The sequence below is a fragment of the Panicum virgatum genome, chromosome 9K (assembly GCF_016808335.1).
Source record: "Panicum virgatum strain AP13 chromosome 9K, P.virgatum_v5, whole genome shotgun sequence".
In the NCBI taxonomy this organism is placed as follows: Eukaryota; Viridiplantae; Streptophyta; class Magnoliopsida; order Poales; family Poaceae; genus Panicum; species Panicum virgatum.
Window position 1 is genome coordinate 25,441,240 of NC_053144.1, and position 20,037 is coordinate 25,461,276.

Sequence of the window (20,037 nt, forward strand, 5' to 3'; positions counted from 1 at the left end):
GCGTGCGGGTTGATGAGAGCAAGAGTAGTGGGGTGGGTTGAAATGGGCCGGCCCATCAGAAGAGTTTGGGCTGGAATCTCCAGGCCCAGATAGAATGGACTCCCTCCCTTTGCTGTCCGCTCCACTCCGCTGTCGTCAGTCCTCTGCTCTCCTCTCCACAGCTCCACTCCATTCTCCGCCAAACCCTACGGAGGCGGAAAGAGAGAGAGGAGAGAGATGGCTGTCGCATTTCTACGGGAGCTGAAGTACGCCGTCGGCTCCTTACTTGGCAAGGTTCGCCCCCGATAGCTCGTTCCCACGAACCGCCTCCTGGCTTGCTGCTAGCCCTCTTTCCCCACATTCTTGGCGCGGTGGCTCGCCGATGGGATTGATTTTGTGACTTTGCGTCGCGAGTGTGGCAGGGGGAGGTGATGCAAGATCTGGAGTACTCCATGCGTTCTAAGGTAACCTCTTCTCCGAGGAACCGCGTCACCCCCTATCCGAATTTCTATTTTGTTCTTGACCGTGGCGATGGTTTCTTGATTGATCCGAATGTGCTTCTGGATTCTGATCTTGTAGGGCAAATTGACCCCATTGGAGGAGGCGAGGCTCCGGACTTCCAGCGGGATTGCAACAAGGGGATTCATCGCAGGCACCGTACTTTACAGTTTCGTTGGGTGGTTCGTGACCGGCAGTAGGTCCCCCCCCCCCCCCCCCCCTTATTGTTATTCTTGATACTGGGATGTGGTGCGTTGATTAAAATATACAGTGGTACACGAGGAACAATCTCATAGCAACAAAAAGGTGGGGGTGTTCCTGGATTACACCATGAAGTATGCCGTTGGGTAGGAGATCTTATGAATTGTCAATTTCACTTAATGATATTTTCTTGGCCCATACCTGCTCTTGCTTCTGCAAGGACCAGTCTGATCGGCATACATTGTGCTGATAAGTACAGAGGGTATGTTGATTGTGTTTGGTGTTAAGATTGCTTAAGGTTCATGTCATGCCAGCAGCAAGGTTGTGACCTTACGTCAACCTTACTCATGAAAGCCTTTCAGCTAACCAAACACTTAACGATGCCTAAGTCTATCTATTCCGAGCAGGCCGGCAGGGCTGGGAAGCAACTTGCACACACAGCACAAAGAGCAATGTTATACAGTCGTCTAGTCGAACCTAGTCGCCATGGCACCGATAAGGCGACTAGTCGCGACTAGTCATCGATCAGGTCGATTAGTCGACCCTAGTCGATCCTAGTCGTCGCTATAGTCGTCCTATATATCCCATGACATATATGTACATGTATATGTACTTATATACTATATAGCAAGCAGGAACACCACAATGATAGTCAGTTTGGTGACACTTGTGAGATTTGATGTTTGAACTGTCCAGAACTCCATATTCTTGTCCCACACAGTACAGGCTAATGGCTAATGGCTAATGGCTAATGGTGCAAGTTATATAGTTAACCTAACCCTAATGGCTAATGGCTAATGGTGCAAGTTATATAGTTAACCTAACCCTAATGGCCAATGGGCCTAATTGAGCCCAGTACAGGCGGCGGGCTGGAGTGCTGGTCTGCTGGACATCTTTTGGTTTTGGCCTGATCGTCCAAGTAGCTAGTCGGACGACTAATCGCGATTAGGCGACGATTAGTCGGACGATCAGACATCTGATCGACAAAAGCTAGTCGTTTCACTTATCGAAGCCAGCGGAGCGATAAGGTCGACTAATCGCGATTAGTCGGACGACTGTATAACATGGACAAAGAGTTGCTATAATCTGGCTAGACAGCACATATATTATGGAAACTGTGGACATTGGATGTCTCTTTGGCTATTGAAACCTCTATTTTTGACATTTGTGATTTTCTGGATGTACATTCCAAATCATGTGGGTAACTAGTATAAATTTAACAATTAAGACAATGATGTGTGGTCATATATTCTTACTAGACATTGTTATCATATGTTGTAAATTCAGTATAGCACAATACTAAAATGTTTTTGATGATATGTCAAGTCCAAACTATACTGGCAGATGGTGGCACATATCTCTATTAGAAATTTGACGAAATGAGGATCCATTACCCACTATCTAATGAGCAGTAGGTCTAGATAAAATGGAAGACAATTATTGCCCCTTTCTCGTAATTAGCAAAGTTCTTTTGTAAACTCCTTACTATGCATTGCACCAATGTATTTTTGTATCACAAGTGTGTTCTTCACAGAAAATGTTATTTTCTGCCTTGTTATTATTATTCAATGATATTTGCATGCCTACTCTATGGTTAGTTGGTTACTCATCAACCTTGAATATGTTACATGTTGAGCAATTTTCTTCGTACATAGCAAAGGGCACTATATAATATACTAGTAATCTTATCTGTCACTAGGATCCTGAAAATATATTGTACTATGTAGTGTTTTTGAGAGCAAGTAAAACTAGTTTCTTCAAACAGATGTAAAAAAATATGTATCTGTACATTTGTGAAGTTACACATGGCCATTCACATTTGTTATACCTCTGATACAAGCATTTGTGAGAGACATTGCGAGGGAGTCATCACATTTGTAGTTCGATCAAATACTGTACAAAATAAAGTTCAAAACTGTCATTAAGTTTGCTTTGCAGGGGCTTCCCAAGTGCTTAAATAGATTCTTTTGTGAACATAAAATACCTATTGCTGGGATTCCAGTTCCACCTTTGCCTGGATTGGTAAGGTTCGCCACAGTTTCTGGTAATATAAAGGCTATCCAACATGTAGTGATCCCCTTTATATATTAATAAAGCATTCAAAGTCTGCTGTGAGCATATCCATGTGTGCTAGTTTTTTTCGATGTTTCTTGGATACAAACATAGGTGTTGGAACCCGACTTGGATTCAGGCGCTCAATTTGGCAAAAAAAAGTAAAAAGTTTGAACAAATGATGTGTTTGTTTTCAATTGGAACACAAGATATGTTGTTTGGACCAGAAAATGGGTGTCGTGCCTGACTCATATTCAAGTGTCAGTTCTTGTTTGTCAATTCAGTTGTCTGGGTCACAGTAGTTTGGTGTGAAATGATTTATAATAAAATAACTGCCATGGATGATTTGAGTTGACCCCTAAAACCATTTTTTTAACTTAGGAAACTCCATGTAATGTATATAATATAGATATCTACAAAGAAACCAAACTAACTAATAAGGAATCTAGTTACTCTTATCTCTAGTATCCAAAAATACTATTGTAAGCATTGAATAAAATTTTCTTTTGGTATTAAAAAATTAAAATTTTGAGGGAAGCACATTGGCTTTTTCCCTCTAAGAATACCTACAGCCTATCAAATGTTATACTAGCTGTCAACAATTCACCATCCACTACTACAGAATAGGCATTTGTTCCAGGCCATTTATCCCGGTTATCTTTGGGCCCGGGACAAAAGGTGGCTTTTGTCCCGGGTCCAACGGCTAGCCGGGCCAACGTGGGGGACAGGGGCTTTTTGTCCCGGGTGGAGCCACCAACCCGGACAAAAGGCCCCCCTTTTGTCCTGGTTGGTGGCTCCACCCGGGACAAAAGGCCCAACCCTTTTTATCCCGGGTGGTAACACCAACCCGGACTAAAGGGTGACCCTTTTGTCCCGGTTGGTGTTACCAACCCGGACAAAAGGCCCCTTTTGTCCCGGTTGGTGTTACCAACACGGACAAAAGGCCCCTCCACGTGATAGTTTAAAAGGAAGTTATTCTATACGGAGTCACGTGTACTACTTAGGTGAGTTGGCAAGGAAACAATGCGCTAGGCAAGAGGTCTTGGGATCGAATCCCGTGGTGTGCAAAAAAAATTTTAACGTCAGGCACCTTTTGTCCCGGTTCTGCCACCCGGGACAAAAGCCTCAAGGCTTTTGTCCTGGAAGCCTTGTCCCGGTTCCAAAACCGGGACAAAAGCCAGTTTGGAACCGGGACAAAAGGCTGAATCTGTAGTAGTGATCTAGGCATCTAGGTATAGACCTGTCAAATATGCAACATGTTATTGGAAGGAAGTATAAGCTAGTTATGTACATTGAAATGGTAATATTAGATAACTTTAATAAGTTTTAGAGTTAAATTCATTAGTTAGTATTTGTGTTCTGGTCTGAACCGAAAGACCATTTAAACAAACCTTTGGGGGGCTTATAAATAATTGGATGCATTGACTCTTTGGTGTTTATATGATCTCATACAAAATTTCATCCTTTTTCACTGGAAATGCTAATTTACTGGAGCTGTATTTCAGGTGGTACTTTTCTGGCAGGAAAGCTAATGTATTATATAGCCTTGCGTTTGTGTGCTGAAGTCATTTTGGAAAATGATGATCCAGACGACCGCATGAAGATGGAACTCGCTAACATGTATGGTTCGTTAAAAATTGATTCACTTTTTAGCATGAGGTGTCCCAGTTAACTACTTGTTTCCTTATCATAATAGCTTTAATCCATTCACAGAATACTTACTAAGCATAGCAATGACAAACCACTGGTTGAAGCTGTAAGAAAGCAATTCTTTGCTGAGCATCTGTTCAATGACCTGCATCAAGATAGTCCACTTTTCAGGTGGCACCCATGCGGTTGGTATGTTGACAGCGCTTTTATGGAAAGGCTGAAGGAAACAGAAGCTGAACTTAACTGCTCTGACAACGAGACAGGATCATATTCTAGGCAGACAGTAGTAAACATTGTGAGTTCTACTCATTTTCACAGTCACTCAGGAACCTAGATTGGCAGCACCCACTATCACTATGTTTTCTCTATTCATTTTGTCTGTTCAAAATTCAGAATACTTCATAGCATCATAACTCTTCTTTGTTTCTTTATCTGTATATTTACTCTTAAAGAGATTTGGAGACCTCATGGATGACCCGCTGGATTGCGTGCTCGGTTCTCTCGTAAGGGACAAGGAAAGCCACAATCTCTCCGAAAACAAGATAGCTGTCTTGAAGAGAAGGGGGCCACGAAACCGCAAGAGAAGTCACCGTCATCAATTGCCAACAGAATGCTGACATTTTAGTTACTGCGTATTGAAGGTTGCATTAAAGGTGTGGTAAGATGTTGTAGATGTTAGCATTTTGGTCGCCATCTGGAGCGATGAGTTATCCGCATATAATTGCTGGGGTTAGTAAGCATGTGGGCACGAGCTACTTGAAGTATTTATCTGCTGTCGCCTGTCATGTACACAAAGATGTTTTTATCAACGGTAATGGCTCCATGTTAAATGCACTTGTATGTTTGCAAATGTATACAAACGGGCTTTGGAAATGGAAGGTTTTAGGGCCTGTTTGGAAGGTCGGTTTTAGACTCAAAACCAGTGGTAATGGCTCCAAGATTGCATCCACCTGGAACTTGAGTACACGGTCTATGATCTCGCGTCCCCTGATCATCCAAGCAAAAAGAAATTGTTCCGTTTTGAGCTCCAAATTGATGCTCAATGGGTCAGTCAGGTGTCAGTTCAGGTTCAATTCGGGAACAGATGCAAGGTAGATTTTCTACTCCCTGTGTTTTGCACGTCCTTTCCTCCAATTCCTCCAAACAGCTAGTTTACAAGTGAAAGAAATTGCAGAGATTTTTGTTGTGCACAACAACTGACATCTGGAACCCATTTACAAGTGAAAAATTCTTACAAGGCTCCCAAACAGGACCTTAGTGTATGTAGTGTATAGGACAAGAATAGAGGGTTTATACATTACAAAATGACCATTCTTTTTACAGTTTTATAAAAAATTGACTACTTAACGAAGGTTCGAATACCCTGTCCAACGGAGGCCTATTCTTGCGCCCCAAGAACGCAACAACCGTACGGTTCGGAAATGATCAGTAGAAGGCTCCATCAATTTTACTTTTATATTTTTTACTCAGAAATTGAAAATGGTATGATATTGTCGAAACGAAGACGGCGTTGGTATTCCGCTAATATCAAAAGCGAAACAATCCGATCGAAAGCACATTGAAAATGAATGAAACCCATCAAAACGATATTTCAAAACAATAAACACCTCAAACTATAGACCACGAACGCTAGCCATATAATTTGACCTATCTCATATGCAAGCTATTATGAGATGAATCCAACCATCAATAACACATAGTAACATATACTCCCTCATTCCAAATTATAAGACATTCTAACAATCTTGGAGAGTCAAAGTTTTTTATATTTAACCAAATTTATATAATAGAATAATAATATTTATTATATAAACTAAGTACTATTAGAATCTTTATTAGTTATATTTTTATAGTACATCAATTTGATATCATAAATTTTTATATTTCTCTCTATAATCTTGGTCAAACTTGAGATTGCTTTGACTCTTCAAGATTTTTTTTGAGATCACACAGTACAACTCCGACACTCACAACGCACGCACACTCACACCCCTATGAATACACGTACGCAAACCCTACCCCTATGAGCATCTTCTCGAGATTGACGAAGTTACTATAGGCGTCTCGCTGTCGACGAGAACGTCGCCTACCACTGAATGCACAACGCCGTTAAATCATAGAATATTCGCTCCCATAGGGAGTCGAACCCAGGACCTCAGGTGCTACCGAGGCTCTTGTGATGTCTTATAATTTGGAACGGAGCGAGTAGCTTATATAATTCATTTTTTTTTTGCCAAGGGGGCATACATTAAAACATTAACAACAGTACATCCCCTGTTCTTTGCAGAACCAACCCTGGAAACAAAACAAACTACAACGCAATCCTTCTCTCCTCCAGAGTTAGTCCGCCATCGTCCTCGATTCCGGCCACTAGAATCCACCTGCGCCAAGCAAGAGCTACTTCCCATCTTCGTGATCGACCTCCAAGCATGGATCTGCTGCAAGAATCATCGCCCAGATTCATCTCCAGCGCGAATCTTGATCGATGAATGGATATCAACTGCCGACACACAAAGAACTGAAGAAGCAGAGAAATCCTCCATCACCGGGCAAAGAACCGATGACCGGAACACACATCGGGTTTTTTTTTACAGTTTTACCATTATTACGAATGGCCCTCATCAGATTTTCATCCTTAGAATAACACCTACAACTATAGCAGTTGAGAGAAGTTTAACTTATATTTTTATCACATTTGCGCATGTGACATGACACATAGGCATCACATGCTGGCGCCCAGTCAGCTCGGGGTGAGAAATGTCCTCCCTACCCTAATCTGCTCCTCTTTCTCTCTCTTCAACAGCCGGATTCCACATTTCCTCTCACTGCCAGGTAGACCCCACTCATCAGTTTCGTATCCCACCTCTAGCAGGAGTGCGTCTCCTCAAGCCACATCACCGCACGGCACACCTCAATGTCGGCGGCGCCCGCTCGGCCCATGCTCGGCCTATGCCCCTCGGCTCGGCTCGCATTGCGGAGCAGATTGCCGCCGCCTCCGAACAGACCTTCGCCGGTCCCTTCCTGACCAAAATCCGGCCGATCCCGACAAGCCCCGACGCTAGCGAGCCCCTCAAACCAAATCCCCTCGCGCTTCTATCTCGTTTCCCCTCCTCACTGTGGCCTACCACGCGCCGGAATGCCGGCAACGAGAGCCACCAGGAGCTCTGTACGCCATGGACAGGAAAGCGACGACTGGCGGGTGAGGGCGAGGGGTTTGGGCGGGGCGCAGTAGGGTGGCGGAGGTGCAAGAAAGGCAGGTGCTGCGAGAGGCGGAGCAGGTGCACGGACAGCGGCACCGGCAAAGGGATCGAGGCAGAGGTGGTGATGCGGCTTGAGGAGACACACTCTTACTGAGGTGGAAGACGAAGCTAACGAGTGGAGCTCACCTGGCAGTGAGAGGAGCTGTGGGACACGGCTGTTGGAGAGGGAGAGAGAGAGAGGGGCATGTCAGGGGTAGAGAGGACATTTCGCACCCCAAGCTGACTGGGCGCTAGTGTGATGCCTGCATGGCGTGCCACACGCGCAAATGTGGTAAAAAAATGTAAGTTAAATTTCTCTCAGCTACTATAGTTGTAGGTGTCATTCAAAGGATGATAATCTGATGAGTGTTATTTGTTATAATGATAAAATATAAAAAAACCCACACACATCTGCTGTCGCCGATGACCTCAACAACCCGGACGAAATAGTCACCTTCAGGGATAACAAGACATCCCTCCCCTCCACAAGTAGCCAGGGATACACACCTCACGGGTAGTCCGCTGGAATCATTAAGGCTGTGTTGAGTTCGCGAAAAAGTTTGAGTTCTGGTACTGCAACATATTTTGTTGTTATTTGATGGATTAATTAGACTTAAAAGATTTATCTCGTATGAGACAATTATATTGTGTAATTAGTTATTTTTTCAACTATACTTAATGCTCCATATATATATCCAAAGATTCGATGTGACGGGTACAGTAGAAATTTTTTTTAAACTAAACATGGCCCGACACGACCGCTTGAGCTACACAGGAGGACCAAAAGCTTCACCATGCCGTCGAAGAAACGCACGTCACCGCCAACAGGGAAGATGCGAAGTCCATGGATTAGCTCATCCATGGACACTTATTTAGCACCTGGAGAACTAACCTAGGAGTAGGACTAAAACTGTACAACACACGGAAGATTCGGCTTCCCCGCCCTCTCCGACGTCGGCGAGGCCGCTATAGAGAAGAGAGGAGAGGGGAGCTGACGCATCGAGTTTCCGGGCCGAAGTCGCCTTCTCGGTCGCTCTCTACTGTGCCAGAGTCCATGTTTCATATAGTTAATATATTGAAGAGCCTTAGTCCTCAGGACATCACAAAATACAAATAACTAAAATATTAACCAAGTTCTAAGGGTCTTTTTGACTGGTTTAATGCAGAACAGAGAATGCAGGGAACAAAACTTCACCCTCTATGCGTCCCACCAGGGAAATGTTAGCGAGCTAACTTTGCATTTATATTAGTTAAATCTTTCATATATATATATATATATATATATATATATATATATATATATATATATATATATATATATATATATATATTAGTTAAGTAACCAAGCCACTGGCACGTGGACCACCAAAACCAAGGGGATGGATCATCAGTCACTAGTGGTAGCTGGAAACTGGGGAGCGTAAACAGCAGCTGAACTGAACAGAACTCATACTTTATCATTTCTCTGTCTCTGGTTCCTCTGCAAGAAGCGAATGGAGCGATTCGCCCAGCCAATCGAGGAGCGGGGGCAGTAGCGGATGCCCCGCGCTTTATTGTTAAGCAGCTGTGCAACGGCCCCGTCCGATCCGCTCGGGAGGCAACAGCCAGCGCTCCGAGCCGCACGCACGACGTCGTGGACTCGATCGCTCGCCACGCCGTCCGCGGTTCGCGCCGCAAGCACGCCTCGCCCCGCCGCGGACTCGGTTACTTCGTCTTCCTCCTTTCCTCACCGCTCTCTGCATCTCTCCAAACTCCAGTCATCACTCATCAACCCTAGGAGCAGCTGGAGAGCAGATGGTGGGGCTGCTGCGGTACATGGCGGGCCTTTATATTGGCCCCCGGCTTGGCAAGGTTCGCCGGATCGCTCCCACAAACGGCTTGACCGCCGTTCCCAAAATCTTTTCTGCTTGTGTGTGAATCAGTTCTTCCTCAAATTAAGTATCTTATTGTCCCCCCAAATCTTTTTCGCTTCTTCTCGTGCCGGGCTGGGATTATATTTGATGGGGTTTTGTGTTGCTAATGAGGCAGGGAGTGATCCAAGATCTGGAGTTCGCCATGCGGACCAAGGTAATAAGCTCTCCTGCGGAACCACCCCCACCATGACAGCCCCACAAACCCCCAAAACGAGAAATATCATCCTCGTTGTTGATTTGCTGAGTTGCTGATGATGACGTTGCAGGGCGGTTTGACCCAAGAGGAGGATAGAATGCTTCAGGATCTCAGTGCCGTTCCAAGTTGGGCCTTCGCTGTGTTCTCAGGATTCGGCAGCTTTGTGGGGTGGTTTGGTCTCCCCCTAGGTTCCTCCTTCCCTCTCTTGATGATATTTGATAGTGTTATCCGTTTAGCTGTTTTGAATCGTGTGATTGAAACAAGGAACATTCAGTTAAGAGACGAAAAAGGTGCCTGCCACCAAGCAGTAGGTGCCGTTACTGAATCCTGATAAAGCTTAGCTTTCTGTCCATGATTAGGGCTACTGGATCGTGTTGAAAACATGCCGGCAGCATGGTTGTGGCTTTGTTTCAATGTTCCAGTTGTAGTATTCAATAGCCATACTTGTGCAAGACTATACCTGAAGGGAAGGAGATTTTCTCTGGACAAGCCATCGAACACAAGAGCCCAAATGTAGATAGGAGACACTTTTCTTAAAGAACCTTGCGTCACCGGGTGAACAACATTATTCCTTTCTTATGCTCAGTTTTTTGAAAGCTCCTTCTCTAATTGTCCTGCCATGAATGTTGTTGTTTTTATTGCTATCCTAGTATCCTGTGTGCACGTCAGTGTAATAAGATTGTTGATATAATCCACCTTTTTTCTTATTTTTCAAGCATATCTGTTTGCTTACCCTGAACTCACATTCTTCCATTCTTATTACTTTTCAGGGATATTTGTATATGCTACCCTATGTTTGCTTACTAACCACGATAAATCTGTTACATTTCGAGCATTTGGCTTAGTTAATTTTTATGATTAATTTGGCTACATTGTTAATATTCGTGGTCGCTAGGACTTGAACATTGTAATTGCTGTTTCTTTAACGAGTAGCACGTCATCATAATGTATAATCAATGCAATTATTGGTTGAGAAGGACAAAGTGAGTCATCGCTTATGGATGAATCATTGATGCAATTAAGTGTTATATAAAAAAATTGCAACATTTGCCCTGCCGGGGATTACTGTTGGTATCAAAGACTTACTTACAGAATTCGTTTTTTCAGCAGCCAAATTACAAAGGCTTCCACCTAGTTCTGGATTCCCAAGGTTTTGTGCAGCTACAGGTAAATCTTAATGCTACCCAACCTGGTAGTGATCCTGTACAATAAGGTCATGCAAAGGCATAGTCAAGCTTTTATTTAGATGAGAAAGACAAAGCAACAAATTTATAAATTTTTGCTTTGTTGATAGTGACTGTGGCTCTTCTATATGGATGAGTCAACATGAATAGGAAATACCTACATTGAAACCAACCCAATTAACAAGGAAAATTATTATTAACATCTCTAATTTCTAACTAATGCTGTGCTGGTAGCCTGGTAGATCCCAGATTAGCTATGAATAATAATGCTACAAGAGCAGAATATAATTTTTATTAGCATCAAGTACTAATGCGTCTTAAAAACACCCATGGGTCATGTGTAGAACGCACTGAAATTTAAGTATATGTTACATGTTCGAATTCTTCGAGTTCTGTAAGATAGTTTCGTGTTCCTAATTCATGTAGCTTCTATTTTCTCACCATTCACTCATGAAGTTATTATGTATTCCTGCTGTAGTTGAAAGAAAACAGATATCTATAGATAGAACCATTTGCAAAAAATATTGGATGCATTGACCCTTCAACGTTCATGTGGTGTTTAAGAATCAATTTTTATCTTTTTAATTGGAAATGTGTATTTATTGAAGCTACTTCTCAGGCTACGCTTATATCGTGGGAAATTTCATGTATAATGTAACCTTCCGTCTGTCTCCTGTAATGCTGTTAAAAGAAGCTGAAGGACGCATGAAGATGGAGCTTGCTAACATGTGTGGTTTGTTAATAACCAGCTATTCTTTCTCTTTGGCGTCAGGTGTTCCAACCAAATGCTTGTTTCAGTAACATTTTACTTATTTTTACTTGCCTCATTAACAGAATACTTACTAAGCATAGTGATGATGAATACCTGGTCGAAGCTGTGAAAAAGCACTTTTTTGCTGAGCATCTGTTCGGTGACCTGCATCAAGATCAACCACTCTTCAGGTGGCACCCACGCTGTTCATATACTGACAGTGTCTTTGTAGAAAGAATGAAGGAAATTGAAGCTACCAACTCTTATGATGAGGCCAGAACAGTTTCTGGAGGGACAACAGCGGACAATGTGAGTTTCTAATTTACCACTGACTAGAACTTTGTCATACACGTCTATACTTATTTTCTTGATGCAACTGTTCATCCAAGTTTCCGAATATTTCACTGCAAGATGTCACTTTTTCGTATATTATGCTTGCAGGGACCATCTGGAGAGCTGATGGAAGACCCATTTGCTTGTATACTCGATTCTCCAGGTGATGTGGAAAGCAACAATCCACCTGGAAACATCAGCACTGTCCTGAAGCGAAGTGAGCTGCGAGCCCGCAGGAGAAGTCGCCGGCATCATCATCGCCGGCATGCTGATGACAAGTTTGCTGCATTGTGAAAGGTTGGATCAGAACCGCAGTGGAATACCGTAGTCCGTAGATGTTAGCATTTTGTTTAAATCTCCCGTGATAAGAAATTAAGACTGCTGGAACAAGTTGTTCATGTACTGGAGCAGATTAATTGAGAAGTGACGTGCCTGGTCAAAATTTTAGGATATTGATTTCGTAGCTTATAAGGTTGAGGCTAGGCGAAGATTGTATCAACAATATATTGTATTTTTATCTATAAAATTAATATATTTTGTATTTATTGAGGCCAGGCGAAGACGTTGATCGAAATAGGAACCAAGAAAAAGATTGAACCTTAGTCTTCTAGTTTTTTTTCTTGGTTTTATATATAGCTTCCTTTCTTGTATTTGTGGGATCCTTCATTTGAGATTTAGATTCTAAGAATTCTTGTAGCTCTTTTGGTTGTAGTCGTAGCGAATGATTAAGGCTGAAACTTTTCCATTGAGCACCTGGGCAAGCAACTACGCGTCTCTCGCGGGAACGTAGGGGTGGGCCGAACACTATGTAAGAAACTATCAAAGGAGATACTCTTATAGGAGACGCACATTAATAACATAAAAGAGACGCGGATTAATAAGCCGCATCTCCTATGAGTTTGCTGCCAGCAGCTGAGGATGACCCGCGTCTACTTTATGAGTTTAACTCGCATCTCCTATAACATATATGTTATACGATACGCGGTTTAACAATCCGCGTCTCTCCAATATGGCATGTATAAAAGGAGACGTGGAGAAGCTTAAACGCGTCTCCCATAAAAGCGCATGTACATTGGAGACGTGTTTCTCCAGCCGTGTCAACAAAAAAACTATTTGTGGACCCAAAATTTCCTTCAACGCAGTTATCAACCACGCGTGCGTGTCCGTCCAATCTGGTTCTTTCCTTCCTCTCATCCCAAGTCCTTCTCGCTCCTCCTCTCCTACGGATCGGAGGCATGGTGATGGTCTCCAATTTGTGTTGGCTAGAGAGCGAGGGGGTCGAGGGAGGGAGGGTGCCCTGGCCGGAGGTGGGAGACAAAGCTGATGAGTAGGGCCCACATAGCAGTGAGAGGAGCCGCGGGATCCAGCTGTCAGAGAGGAAGAGGAGAGGAGCTGGTCAAGAGCAGGGAAGACATATTTCACACCTCGAGTTGACAGGGCGCTAGTGTGTTATGACTGCGTGGGTAATGATAATTTTGTAAGTGTCATCATAAGAGCAAGAATCCAATAAGTGTCATCTCATATAATTGTAAATATGTAAAAAAAATCATTTCTCTGTCTGTGGTTCCTCATCGCCTCAGGGTCCATCCAGCGAATCACCCAGCCAATAGCAGGGGGACACAGTTCGGCATCGAGCTCTCCTCTCCCTATCTCGCTCGCGCGTGCCGCCTCCTGTACCGGGGCTGCTGGGGTCACACGGGTGACTCCAGCGGACTTATCACCCACTCCAGATTTTATGGTTTTTTGGCCTAAATTGATCCATAGTGAACAAATTTATTTTTTTTCCGAAATAATTTTTTAATTGTTCTAACAATACAAAAAATTGTTCGGACAAAAAAAATAATTTTGAAACAAAAAAATAAGGGAATTTTGTCCATAGCACACCATGAAAAGATAGTTTTGTGTGGAACACACCGTGAAACTTGATTTTGTTTTCAACACACCATGAATGTACACTTTAGTCTGTAACACACCTCACCAAGTAAAATAATAATTTTCAACTTAGATGTTGTGTAAAAGTTCCAATTTACCCTCAGACTCACATGTATATGCGTTGCTTAACAGCTCCGACGTCGAGTGCAGGTCAGCCTGGTGCCTGACATCGCGGCGGAGTGACATGCAGATCTCGTCGAGCTGAGGCCAAAGCCCAGGTCTGCGCAGCACTTGAGCTCCTCGAAGTCGTCGTCTCGTGAGGCTTCTACATCGCTCCATGCCGTGACGCCGGAGCGACGCCGGCCGGCGCCGACGTCAGGTGCAGTTGATCGGCATGTTAATCTCATCGAGCTAAAGCTGAAGCTAGCCCAGGTCGGGGTAGCTTTTTGAGCTCCTCAACGTCGTCGTCTGCTATGCTTGATTCTGCACCGCTACACGTCGTCGTCCGCAAGGGCTGCCGCGAACAGGACGGGTCTCGGCCTCAGGTCGCACGCCGCTACCTAGCAGAGAGAAGGGTCGATGAGAGAGTGGGTAAGGAAGAAGACGATGGGTGGATCTGAGGGCAAAATAGTCTATTTACACCATAGCTCAGCTGGAAGTGAATATTATACTCTGCGGTGTGTGTTACGGACCAAATAGAGCTTTCACAGTGTGCTAAAAATAAAATCCGTTTTCGTAGTGTGCTGCACACAAATCCACACTTTCACAGTGTCCCTCGTACAAATTTCCCAAAAAATAATTATTGAGTCTTGTACAACAGTTTAACTGCCAACCGATCGAGGGACTCCTAACATTTGCCCTGCACCGGCCTCGGGGCATGCGTGCCTGCGTGGCGGCCGGCGGGGGATGGAGGCGGCGAGCCTGTGCTGCTCCAATTTGATCCCAATAGCAGCATTAACGGCCCGTGGAAATTGTTAAGCAGCTGTGCAACGGCCAGCGTCCGATCCGCTCGGGAGGCAAACCGTTCGCGCCCGCGCGCCAGATTCGCTCGCCACGCCGGCCGCCGCATATAGAGTGTGGTAGATCCAATTTTTACAGAAATAGAGGCCCAAGTCACAGACAGGACAGCTCCCCTTCGTCTTCCTCCTTTCCTCACCGCTCTCCGCATCTCTCCAAACTCAAGGCATCAACCCTAGGAGCAGCTGATGGTGGGGATGCTGCGGTACATGACGGGCCTTTATATTGGCCCCCCGCCTGGCAAGGTTCGCTGGATCGCTCCCTGAAACTTCTTGACTGCCGTTCCCAAAAGCTTTTTTAATTTTGTGTGTGAATCAATTCTTCCTTAAATTTTCTTGTCCCCCAACAAATTCCCCCAAGTCTTTTTTTTTTTTTTTTTGCTTCTTGTCGTGCTGGGATTTGATGGGGTTTTGTGTTGCTAATGAGGCAGGGAGTGATCTAAGATCTGGAGCACGCCATGCGGACCAAGGTAAGCTCTCCTCGGAACCCTCCTTCCATGACAACCCCACAAACCCCAAAAATGAAAAATATCGTCCTTGTTGATTTGCTGAGTTGCTGCTGCTGATGTTGCAGGGCGGTTTGATCCAAGAGGAGGATAAAAACCTTCAGATTATCAATGCCGTTCCAAGTGTGACCTTCGCTTTGTTCTCAGGATTCGGCAGCTTTGTGGGGTGGTTTGGTCTCGGTCTAGGTTCCTCCTTCCCTCTCTTGATGATATTTGATAATGTTATCCGTTTAGCTGTTTTGAATCGTGTGAAACAATTCACAGCGGCGGCCTCCCCGCTGTGTACAGTTCAAAAAAAAATCGTGTGAAACAAGGAACATTCAGTTAAGAGACGAAAAAGGTGCCTGCCACCAAGCAGTAGATGCCGTTCCTGAATCCTGATAAAGCTTAGCTTTCTGTCCATAATTAGGGGTACTGGATCGTGTTGAAAACATGCCGGCAGCATGGTTGTGGCTTTGTTTCAATGTTCCAGACTTCCAGTTGTAGTATTCAATAGCCATACTTGTGCAAAACTATTCATGAAGGGAAGGAGATTTTCCCTGGACAAGCCATCGAATATTAGAGTCCAAATGTAGATAGGAGACAGTTTTCTTAAAGAACCTTGCGTCACCAGGTGAACAACATTATTCCTTTCTTATGCTCAGTATTTTGAAAGCTCCTTCCCTAAATGTCCTGCCATGAATGTTGTTGTTTTTATTGCTATCTAGTGTGCACATCAGTGTAATACTATTACTGATATATTCTACCTTTTTATTAACTTTTCAAGGATATCTGTTTGCTTACCCTGAACTTGCATTCTTCAATTCTTATTACTGTTCGGGAATATTTGTGTATGCCTACCCTATGCTTGCTTACTAACCACGATGAATCTTTTGCATTTGGAGCATTTGGCTTAGTTAATGTTTATGGTTAATTTGGCTACATTGTTATTTGTGGTCTCTAGGGCTTGAACATTGTAATTGCTGTTTCTTTAACAAGTAGCATGTCTTCATAATGTATGGTCAATGCAATTATTGGTTGAGAAGGACAAAGTGAGTCATCAATTATGAATGAATCATTGATGCAAATAAGTGTTATATAAAAAAAAATTGCAAAATTTTCCCTGCCGGGGATTACTGTTGATATCAGACTTTCTTACAGAATTCTTTTTTTCAGGAACCAAATTACTCAGGCTTCCACCCAGTTCTGAATTCGCAAGGTTTTGTGCAGCTACAGGTAAATCTTAATGCTATCCAACCTGGTAGTGATCATGTACAATAAGGTCATGCAAAGGCATAGTCAAGCTTTCATTTAGATGAGAAAGACAAAGAAATAAATTTATAAAATTTTGCTTTGTTGATAGTGATTGTGGCTCTTCTATATGGATGAGTCAACATGAATAGGAAATACCTACAATGAAACCAACCCAATTAACAAGGAAAATTATTATTCACATCTCTAATTTCTACCTAATGCTGTGCTAGTAGGTCCCAGATTAGCTGTGAATAATAATGCCACAAGAGCAGAATATAATTTTTATTAGCATCCAGTACTAATGCATTTTAAAAACACCCATTGGTCGTGTGTAGAACACACTGAAATTTAAGTATATGTTTACTTATTCGAATTCTGTAAGATGGTTTTGTGTTCCAAATTCATGTAGCTTCTACTTTTGTCACCATTCAGTCATGAAGTTATAAGTTATTATGCATTTCTGCTGTAGTTGAAAGAAAACAGATAGCTATAGATAGAACCATTTGCAAAAAATATTGGATGCATTGAGCCATTGACCCTTCAACGTTCATGTGATGTTTAAGAATCAATTTTTCATCATTTTCATTGGAAATGTGTATTTATAGAAGCTACTTCTCAGGCTGCGCTTATATCATGGGAAAGTCCATGTATAATGGAACCGTCCGTGTGTCTCCTGTAGTGTTGTTAAAAGAAGCTGAAGGACGCATGAAGATGGAGCTTGCTAACATGTGTGGTTTGTTAATAACCAGCTATTCTTTCTCTTTGGCGTCAGGTGTTCCAACCAAATGCTTGTTTCATTAACATTGTACTTATTTTTACTTGCCTCATTAACAGAATACTTACTAAGCATAGTGATGATGAATACCTGGTGAAAGCTGTGAAAAAGCACTTTTTTGCTGAGCATCTGTTCGATGACCTGCATCAAGATCAACAACTTTTCAGGTGGCACCCACACCGTTCATATACTGATAGTGTCTGTCGAAAGAATGAAGGAAATTGAAGCTACCAACTCTTATTATGAGGCCATAACAGTTTCTGGAGGGACAACTGCGGACAATGTGAGTTACTAATTTACCACTATGTCTACACTTTGGCAGACACATCTATACTTATATTCTTGATGCAGTTGTCCATCTAAGTTTTCGAATATTTCACTCCAAGATGTCACTTTTTCATATATTATGCTTGCAGGGACCATTTGGAGACCTGATGGAAGACCCGTTTGCTTGTATACTCGATTCTCCAGGTGATGTGGAAAGCAACAATCCACCTGGAAACATCAGCACTGTCCTGAAGCGAAGTGAGCTGCAAGCCCGCAGGAGAAGTCATCGGCATCATCATCGCCGGCATGCTGATGACAAGTTTGCTGCATTGTGAAAGGTTGGATCAGAAGTGCAGTGGAATACCGTAAATGTTAGCATTTTGTTTAAATCTCCCGTGATAAGAAATTAAGACTGCTGGAACAAGTTGTTCATGTGTTGGAGCAGATTAATTGAGAAGTGATGTGCCTGGTCAAAATTTTAGGCTGCGACAATGTTGTGTGAGCATACCTGTCTAGGCTGGGTTCTTATTATGATGCGGCAGGTGTTGCATTGTAGATACCCATGTATCCCCAGATCTAAATGAAAAGATGACACAAGTATGAAAGCAGGAACGTGGTTTCAGGCATACTAGAAAGATGGCGGGGCATTGCCGCGCCTATGGGCCCCTTCCTAGATTTTTATATATATGTAGTGAACTGCGGTGATCTGATTGTGGCCGAAGATGAACCAATTATGCAGCGGAACTACAACTTCCATTTTCCAAATTGAGCTAACAGTTGTGTATGCAAAAGAGAATTCATCTCTGTAGCTGAGACTTCTTGTTATCATAGAAACTACATCTCCGCAGCGGCTCTCATCGCCCAGAAGGATTGCTCCCTTTGCTATGGAATTTGCAAGCAGGAATCTTTGCTCCAACGTTGATGCGCCAAGTGAATTCGCTGCAGTCCTGCAAGCAGGGTCCAATCTAGGCCTGTACCAGCGCCTCTAGTAGGAAGTGCTGATAATGATTAAAAAATCGTAAAGCAATGAATATTTTTTTTAATTGGTATCTAATAGATCATATGAATGTTCTAATTCTTATGATCTTCTTAAGTAAAATAGCAGCTTTGAATTTTTTTTACGATACAGACTACATACAGAGTTAGCATTGTCACACAATGAGATTCGGAAAGTGTTTACTTATATAGTCTAATGTGACCATGCAATCACTGATACCCGATCAATCAGCAATGAGATGGTAGAAATACTAAGTCACGAACGGCTATATGGGTTCTCCTGTATGACTTGAATTTTATAAAGCAGTCAGCATATATAGAGGCATAGTCTCATATAAATTAAAGGGACTTTTCTGCAGCAACATCTTGACCTATTTGAACAACACTTATGAGATTCTTATATATGTCTTATCATAACCATATCGGATTTCAGGGGCAACATTCATGGTCTCGTCACATTTGATGTAAAATTGACATTAAGAATTTGAAGTATGCTATCTCTGTACTACTCCCCTTGTTGTCCTACTGCCATCTCTCCCATTTTCCCGTTCGATTTTGGGTTATAATGTGCTCTATTTCGACATGCTAGCTAGATTCCGTTGTCCATAGTCCAGGCCTCCTCCGTGTCTTTACTCTGATTAGTGGTCAATGGAGGCGGATGTGCGATTCAGTATTTGCGTCGTGGAGAGGGGAGGGGGTGGGTGACGCCCCTTCGTTCATCTGAGGAGCAGAGAGTGCGTGGCTTCCATGGAAATGGAGAGAGGGGCGGCGCCGGTCTGCTTGGAGGTGGAGGTCGACGGCCGCCTCGGTCCTCGCCCGCGCGTGCCTGCAGCGGATGCTGCCGTCGATGGTCACCCGCGCGCCCTCGCCTAACGTTGCAGGCCGCCTCGCCCAGCGCGCAGCCGCAGCAGTCGCCAGGCCCGCAGGCGGTGTCGCCCGAGGCGGCCGCTGACAACATGGGGAAGATAGAGGTCTTTTATCATACCTGCTGATTCGATTCCGTTTCTTCTTCCTCGCCGGTGCGTTGCTTACTTGCTTTGGAGGGCTCCATTATGGCGATTATGATTCTATTTGGAGCTTGGCTCTTTGATTTAAGACTTCGCCGCTGATTTACTCGAGCGGACGCTGCATGCCTCTAGAAGAGTTCCGAAGCCCTAGTATGCGTGCACGTGGCCCAGGATATAGCCGCAGGATACATGAAGCCACGATGTTTATAAGAAGCTCGTGACGTGGCGCTATCTGGTGTTAGAGAATGGCCTGATGAAGGACGCACTTTCGTGTTTTGGGATATATGTTTTAAAAAATAATAAATTTTGCAAATTTCATTTTGACTGCAACATGTTGGGGTTTCACCAATCTATTGATCAAGGTTTCCT

General features: G+C 43.5%; 2 protein-coding genes and 1 pseudogene across 10 annotated transcripts; all 3 read left to right on the forward strand.

Moving 5' to 3' along the window:
- The first annotated feature begins 113 nt into the window (after nt 1-113).
- LOC120650977 lies at nt 114-5,299 on the forward strand. Of its 6 annotated transcripts, none has more exons than XM_039928294.1 (7): nt 114-273; nt 402-443; nt 559-673; nt 2,651-2,722; nt 4,236-4,389; nt 4,552-4,675; nt 4,833-5,299. In XM_039928294.1, exons 1-7 carry the CDS (start codon nt 217-219, stop codon nt 4,995-4,997), a joined length of 729 nt encoding a protein of 242 aa, XP_039784228.1. In that variant the 5' UTR covers nt 114-216; the 3' UTR covers nt 4,998-5,299. The 6 variants fall into 6 exon arrangements, with proteins under 6 accessions (XP_039784228.1, XP_039784231.1, XP_039784230.1 ...); XM_039928297.1 differs by having other exon boundaries at nt 4,236-4,350; nt 4,444-4,714; nt 4,833-4,966; XM_039928296.1 differs by having other exon boundaries at nt 115-273; nt 4,236-4,350.
- A 3,770-nt stretch (nt 5,300-9,069) lies between these two features.
- Nucleotides 9,070-12,556, forward strand: LOC120650979. Of its 4 annotated transcripts, none has more exons than XM_039928299.1 (7): nt 9,070-9,470; nt 9,648-9,686; nt 9,799-9,916; nt 10,836-10,895; nt 11,532-11,640; nt 11,747-11,972; nt 12,105-12,556. In XM_039928299.1, the coding sequence occupies exons 1-7, from the start codon at nt 9,414-9,416 to the stop codon at nt 12,288-12,290; spliced, it is 795 nt and encodes a 264-aa protein (XP_039784233.1). In that variant the 5' UTR covers nt 9,070-9,413; the 3' UTR covers nt 12,291-12,556. The 4 variants fall into 4 exon arrangements, with proteins under 4 accessions (XP_039784233.1, XP_039784234.1, XP_039784236.1 ...); XM_039928300.1 differs by having other exon boundaries at nt 10,839-10,895; XM_039928302.1 differs by having other exon boundaries at nt 9,071-9,528.
- A 2,192-nt stretch (nt 12,557-14,748) lies between these two features.
- On the forward strand, nt 14,749-18,273 carry LOC120650980 (annotated as a pseudogene).
- The last annotated feature ends 1,764 nt before the right edge of the window (nt 18,274-20,037 follow it).

Excerpts from the sequence above, each read along its gene's own strand:
- LOC120650977 (XM_039928293.1), top strand. The coding sequence starts at position 217 with ATGGCTGTCGCATTTCTACGGGAGCTGAAGTACGCCGTCGGCTCCTTA. Across the intron at positions 274-401 it reads TCGGCTCCTTACTTGGCAAG|GGGGAGGTGATGCAAGATCT; the intron begins GTTCGCCCCCGA and ends CGAGTGTGGCAG. Across the intron at positions 2,723-4,235 it reads AAGGTTCGCCACAGTTTCTG|GTGGTACTTTTCTGGCAGGA; the intron begins GTAATATAAAGG and ends GCTGTATTTCAG.
- LOC120650979 (XM_039928299.1), top strand. The coding sequence starts at position 9,414 with ATGGTGGGGCTGCTGCGGTACATGGCGGGCCTTTATATTGGCCCCCGG. Across the intron at positions 10,896-11,531 it reads AAGGTTTTGTGCAGCTACAG|GCTACGCTTATATCGTGGGA; the intron begins GTAAATCTTAAT and ends GCTACTTCTCAG. Across the intron at positions 11,641-11,746 it reads AAGATGGAGCTTGCTAACAT|AATACTTACTAAGCATAGTG; the intron begins GTGTGGTTTGTT and ends CCTCATTAACAG.